Source organism: Ylistrum balloti, unplaced genomic scaffold, assembly GCF_031769215.1.
Source record: "Ylistrum balloti isolate Yb309-2 unplaced genomic scaffold, AGI_CSIRO_Ybal_v1 Utg371260, whole genome shotgun sequence".
Lineage (NCBI taxonomy): Eukaryota > Metazoa > Mollusca > Bivalvia > Pectinida > Pectinidae > Ylistrum > Ylistrum balloti.
The window spans coordinates 664,934-672,065 of record NW_026782679.1 but is presented as its reverse complement, the minus strand read 5'-3'; the positions used below and the strand labels follow the sequence as shown (position 1 = coordinate 672,065).

The window sequence follows — 7,132 nt, the reverse complement described above, 5'->3', positions numbered from 1 at the left end:
TGGTCAGTCGGTCTTTGTTTGGGCTCCGTGATTTCATCAAAGTTTCTATATTTCCGTCGGGAGAAAGATTTTTGGTACACGGTAGTCCGGTGAATTGTTAAAACGTATTCTGGGGACATTTTTGGTGAAAAGTCTGGACAAAATGCTGTTTTAGAGAACACACCAAGAACAATGGACTGACCACTGAAAACTGTTTACGCCGCGCACCCAGTGTGTGTACATATATATATATATTTACCTCACCTGCACGAGTGTCACCTGTCGATATTATTATTTTATTTGGACTTATAATCATCATGCCAGCTAACAGGAACAGTGTAGGAAGCGGGAGGACAGGAGTAAGGGGCAAGACCTTGGATCCTCTTTTTGAATCCTTAGTAGAGAAGGATAGAGAGGACGTTTTACTTGATAAGATATCGTCTCTAGTGACAAAGGATGATTGAGATAACATGATGGACAGAAAACTTGAGAGACTAAGAGCAGATATCAGGGAAGAGAACAGGGTTCTCGTGGAACAGTTAGAAGGGAAGATATTTGATTTAGAGAAGGAGAACGAATTTCTGAGGAGAAAGGTAGAGGAGCTGGAAGAACACACCAGGAATTCTGAACAGTCCAACGCCTCTTTGGACTACAAGTTAAACGACCTGGAGCAACACGGAAGAAAGAATTCCATTAGGATTGTTAGTGTGGAAGATAAAAACGATCGGGAATCGGTGGAGGAGTGTGTCGAGAAAGTCGTGACTTTGGTCAAGAACTCATTGAAAGTGGACATAAACGAGAATGATATAGACATTGCCCACCGGCTGGGTAGATTTAACAGTGACAGGCCAAGGACCATAATTTGTAAGTTCACACACCGAAGGAAAAAGACACAGATTCTCAGCAAGCGCCGGAACCTAAGAGGATCGAAAATTGTGATTTTCGAGGACCTGACCAAACGAAACCAGGACATCCTAAAGCAGGCGTATAGACTAAAGAGTGTGAAGCATTCATATAGTGTGAATGGAAAACTGTTTGTGGTTTTAGAGAACGGAAAAAAAAGAAGACTGGAATATGATACCGAATTATCGGACAGCTACTTAGCAGATGACAGAAACCTCCGATCCGGTAGTGATTATTATCAGTAAATTTATTCACATTTGGATTTTGTATATATGTGTATTTTTTCTACTGTGTGATCGATAGTGGACATGGGTACGTTATAGTACCGCCAGGGAAGGACACGCCCTGGTTTTATCGATCCAGTTATATAGTGTGAAGTACAGTGTGATTGTGTTTTTCTTTAAGATGTGACTTTTATTGTCAATGTATTCGATTGGGATGTTTACTGGAAAACTTGTAGACCGGTAAGTGCATATTTATTCTGTTTGTTTCTCATTAATGAAACGTCTTTGAATACAATTTTATAACTTTAAAGAACTAAATCAGGTGAATATTGATTTAGCATCTTCTATCGTTAAGCTTTTGGGCAGCTTGGATTTTAAATTCCATTTATCTATTTAAATTCCGGGAAATGGCAGTCCACTGTAAATGATTAGTATATTACTTCCGGTTTGCACTTACTTCCGGTTGTTCACATGAGGTTTGAAACAGGTGAAACGTGCGTGCGTAGGTAAACAGTTGTTTTTGACTTTGACAGTTTAGACATGATTTTTATCTTACTTTCTTTCTTATTCCTTCCTTTTCTAACTCTTTCCTCAAACGCTGGGCTAGTTAACATGTATTTGTCAATCGGGAATATAACTTGAACTGATGGATGGGATATCTATTCTGTCCGCTAACTGCCAGGGTCTCGGGGATAGCTTAAAAGAAAAGATGTTTTTTCGTACCTTAAAGCTAAGAGATGTTCCATTTACTGTTTACAAGACACACATTTCACTGAAGAAAACCAGAAATTTATCAGAAGTGAATGGTGATTTGAGTTTATTTTAACTCTTTTAAATCTAATTGCAGAGGAGTTGCTATTATGTTAAATAATAACTGTGAAATTAAGCTTAACAAGAAAAAGAAAGACTTGACTGGGAATTTTTTGGCTCTTGATTTATTAATAGAAGGTACAAAAATTACACTTATTTCACTGTATGGTCCAAATGCTGACACACCAAACTTTTTTGATAATTTAATTGACACTATTGATGATTTTGGTAATGACAAGGTTATTATATGTGGGGATTTTAATTTAGTTTTAGATCCAGAGATAGACTATGATAAGGGTAATAAAAATGTTAATAATCAGAAAGCAAGGGAAAAGGTTTTGGACATCATTGAAAGCCATGGTTTAGTTGATATCTTTAGGGAACTACACTCTGATAATAGAAGATATACTTGGAGAAAAAAGACCCCATTGAAGCAGGCGAGATTGGATTTTTTTCTTAATTCAGATAATTTATTATCAAGTGTAAACGGCTCAGAAATAGATCAAGGCTATAGATCAGACCACTCTTTTCCTATTTTGAATTTAAGATTTAATGAGTTTAGACGAGTTAAAGGATTATGAAAATTTAATTCGTCATTACTTTTTGATGAAAAATATCTTGATTTGGTTAAAAAAGTAATTTCTGATACAAAAAGACAGTATTGTCTACCAGTGTACAACAGGGATACTATTGATAATATTTCAGATACAGATATTGAATTTATTATTGATGATCAGATTTTTCTTGAAACATTATTAATGGAAATAGGGGGGGAAACAATATCCTATTCATCATATAAAAAGAAACTGCAAAATTTAAATGAAGATATCTTAAAGAAAACTATACAAGATTTGGAAGAGCAAGAGCAGGTAGATTCTGAGGAGTTAGAAACTAAGAAAAAGGAATTGGAAAATATTAGAGTTAGTAAAGTTAAAGGTAGCGTTAGTAGATCCAGAGTTAGATGGCAAGAAGAAGGAGAAAAACCAACTAAGTATTTTTTGAATTTAGAAAATAGGAATTTTGTCTCCAAGATCATATCAAAACTAGAAAAAGAGCATAGTATTATAACAAAACAAGATGAGATATTGGAAGAAATACGTAGTTATTATGAAAAATTATATGATGATAGTAGTTCAGAAATAGAGGATATAGACTTATCAGAATTTATATACTCATCGGTTGTTCCAAAACTAGATAAAAAGGAGGCAGAAGACTTAGAAGGATTAGTTACTATAGACGAGGCAGCAAGAACATTAAAACACGTGAAGAACAATAAAAGTCCTGGTAGTGATGGATATACTGTTGAGTTTTTTAAAAATGTTTTTGGAAGCAGATTGGTGTTTTTATTGTTAGATCTATAAATTGTGGATACAAAAAAGGCTTACTTTCCGTTACTCAAAGACAAGGTGTCATCATATGCATTCCTAAGGGAGATAAACCTAGACAGTTTTTAAAAAATTGGAGACCAATTACTCTATTAAATATTAGTTATAAAATTGCTTCAGCCTGTATAGCAAGTAGGATAAAAGCAGTTCTAGATAAGGTAATATGTGAAGATCAAACAGGGTTTCTTTCAGGTCGGTACATAGGGGAGAATACTAGGCTTTTATATGATATAATGCAGTTTGCTGAAGATATGAATATTCCAGGAATGTTATTAATGTTAGACTTTGAAAAAGCCTTTGATTCTGTGTCTTGGAAATTTGTTGATAAAGTTTTTGATTATTTTAATTTTGGTCCAGAGGTTCGTAATTGGGTTAAGTTATTTCATACTAATGTTTCAGCTGCTGTTAACCAGGGTGGTAACCTGTCAAATTTTATAGATATTAAACGAGGTTGTCGTCAAGGCGATCCGATCGCCCCTTACATCTTTCTTCTTTGTGTTGAAGTTCTAGGAATCAGATTTAGAAACAATAAAAAGATCAAGGGTATAGAAGTGAGTAATTGTCCAATCCTAATAACACAATATGCAGATGACACCTCATTAATACTTGATGGCTCTGAATTATCATTGAAGGAATCTATTGTTGAGTTGAATAAATTTGCAAGAATATCGGGTTTAAAATTTAACATTGATAAGACACAAGTTGTGTGGATAGGAAGTAAAAGTTACAGTAGTGATACTTTTTTACCTGAATTAAATTTACAGTGGGGAAAGGTTAGATTTACTTTACTTGGAATAGAATTTAGTGTAAATTTGCATGAAATTCCTAAGTTGAACTTTGATAAAAAACTAATTAAACTTAAAACACTAATTAAAACCTGGGCTAGAAGGTGTCTCACACCTATTGGGAAAATAGCTGTTATCAAATCTCTTCTATTATCTCAGTTCAATCGTTTATTTATTTCTATACCTAACCCAGATGAACACTTGCTGCAAAATCTTAACTCAATTCTTTCCAATTTTTTGTGGAATGGAAAGGTTGACAAAATTAAAAGGGATGTCATGACGCAGAACTATTATGAAGGAGGTCTAAAAATGGTAAATGTAAGTCTGTTTATTGACTCACTAAAACTTAGTTGGATACGGAGGCTCTATCAGAAATCATCTAAGTGGCAACTCATTTTCAAAACATTCTTTGATCTGCATAAATTATCTACATGTGGGACAGGACTTCTTCAAGATTGTGAAAAAAATTGTAAGAACAAATTTTGGAAAGATGTATTTAGAGCATGGGTAAAGTTTAATAATTCTAATGAAGTAAAGAAAATAAGTGAAAAGTATGTTTTGAAAATGCCGCTTTGGTCCAATAGAAACTTTACTATTGGAAAAAAAGTAATTTTCTATATGGCCTGGTTTAATAGTGGGTTAAGTATTGTTAATGATTTAGTTAAAGACCCAGGCTCTCTCACATTTTACTCCTTTGAAGAGTTTACTGAGATTTATAGAGTTAATGCAAACTTTCTTGAATATCAGGGTGTTATTTCTGCAATTAGATCATATTTACGGAAATCAAATATTTGTTTTAATCAACAGTCACTTGCTCTTCCATTAATTCCAGCTAATATTACATTTTTATAAACAGGACTAAGGGATGTAGGGACTTGTATAATCTTCTTGTTAAAAAATCTATTGTTTCTTCTGGTAGAAGTAAATGGGAAAAGACATTTGAAGATGATGAATTGAAATGGGTTGAAATATTCAGTACACCTTTCAAAGTAACAAGACATACAAAACTGCAATGGTTTCAATATAGGGTATTACAACACATTCTAACAACAAATTTTTTTGTTTAAATTAGGTCTTGTTAATATTCCATTTTGTAATCTCTGCAATTTACAACGAGAAACAATTATTCATGTTTTATGGGAGTGCCTTGAAAGCCAGAAATTTTTGCAAAGTTTAGAAACACTTTTTGATGCCCTTCTGATCCCATTCTCTTTTAATAAACAAAGTTTTATTTTTGGTATATTTGCAAACAATGGGAGAGAAACAGGAAATAAGACAGATAATGTCATTCTAATTTTGATTAAATTTTACATATACAAAACAAGGTGCCAACATAAGATATTAAACCTTGTTGCCTTCATTAATTTGATTAAGGATTATTTTATTTGTGAAAAAATACATTGCTAATATTCAAGGGGAACAATATAAACAGAAATTTGAGATTGAATGGAGAAAATGGAAAAAACTCCTTGATTGTGATTTTTCCTGAACTTTGTACATTATACAGCCTTATTACTTGTACATGCAGGTTTTAATTAGATTATTTAATTAGTTGATCATACAGCAGTTGTTGGTCTTGTTTTTCCTTCCACTTGTTAATGCATGTACAATGTTTTCATTTATTCCCTTTATATTTCCCTTTGAGACCCAAATTATATTGCTTATATAAAGTGCTTGGAAGTCTCTAGCCCAGCACCTCTATCCTCCCCCCCCCCCTCTCTCTCTCTCTCTTTCTCTCTCTCTCCTGTCTTTCTCATATCGTACATGTGGCCCTGTTACTCTGTGCTTGCCTTTCTTATATTTTTTTTTATCTTTTTCTCTTTCCAATCTTTGTTTCTGTGTATTTTTTTTTGATCGGGTGTACATGTATGTGTGGTAAAAGTATGCGAGTGTGTATGAATGTATGTAAACAAAAATGCATTTATAATTGATGATTATGATGATGATGATGAATGGATGATAGTTATAATCATGATTATATTGATCCTAATGATGATAGTAAGAACGATGATGATGATGATGATGATGATGATGATGAAGATGATAATGATGATGATGATGATGATGATGATGATGATGATGATGATGATGATGATGATTGTTATAATCATGATTATATTGATCCTGAATGATGATAGTTATAATTATGATGATGATGATGATGATGATGATGATGATGATGATGATGATGATGATGATGATGATGATGATGAATAGATGATGATGATTGTTATCTTTATAATGATGGTAATCATGATAGTAAGAATGATGATGATGATGATGGTAATGATAATGGTAATGATGGTTATTGATGATGATGAATGGATGATAGTTATAATTATGATTATATTGATCCTAATGATGATAGTAAGAATGATTTTGGTGATGATGATGATAACATATGTATGATAATAATTATTATCATTATAATGATGGTAATCATGATAGTAATAATGATGATGATGATTGTAATGATAATGGTAATGATGGTTATTGATGATGATGATGATGATGCTGATGCTGATGATGATGATGACGATGATGATGATTATGAAGCTAGACAATGATGATGATGATGATGATGATGATGATGATGATGATGATGATGATGATGAATGGATGATAATTATCATGATCATGGTAGTGATGATGATGATGATGATGATGATGATGATTACTGTGGTGATGATGATGTGTGTAAAGATGTGTGTATGGTTCTGTTTATTTGTCAATACATGTTGAAAAATGTTTTGAAAAAAAAAAACCAAGAAAACTATTTAAAACTGAAAAGTATTTACTTCCTATGGCCATACAGCGACTCGTAAATTATTCAAGAGATGCATCAGCTATTTTTCCTCAAGTAGCAAGTACTGGAATATCTATAGGACTCGGTTAAGACATTTTTCAGCTGTCCCTTGGCTATTTTTTTGGATATTTGAATAAAATATTATTCCTAAGACAAAGCTGCATTTCAAACACACTAATATGTAAATACTTACTAACGGTTAGCTTATAATAATACTAGTAATCTTTATTTTCCTGGGAT

General features: G+C 32.8%; 1 protein-coding gene across 1 annotated transcript; it reads left to right on the top strand.

The window, feature by feature from the left end:
• Positions 1 to 449: 449 nt before the first annotated feature.
• LOC132561663 (uncharacterized) lies at positions 450 to 1,127 on the top strand. Its single transcript, XM_060226364.1, has one exon. The coding sequence runs from the start codon at positions 450 to 452 to the stop codon at positions 1,125 to 1,127; it is 678 nt and encodes a 225-aa protein (XP_060082347.1).
• Positions 1,128 to 7,132: the final 6,005 nt, after the last annotated feature.

What these genes read in the sequence shown, in the direction of transcription:
- LOC132561663 (XM_060226364.1), top strand. Translation starts at nt 450, where the DNA reads ATGATGGACAGAAAACTTGAGAGACTAAGAGCAGATATCAGGGAAGAG.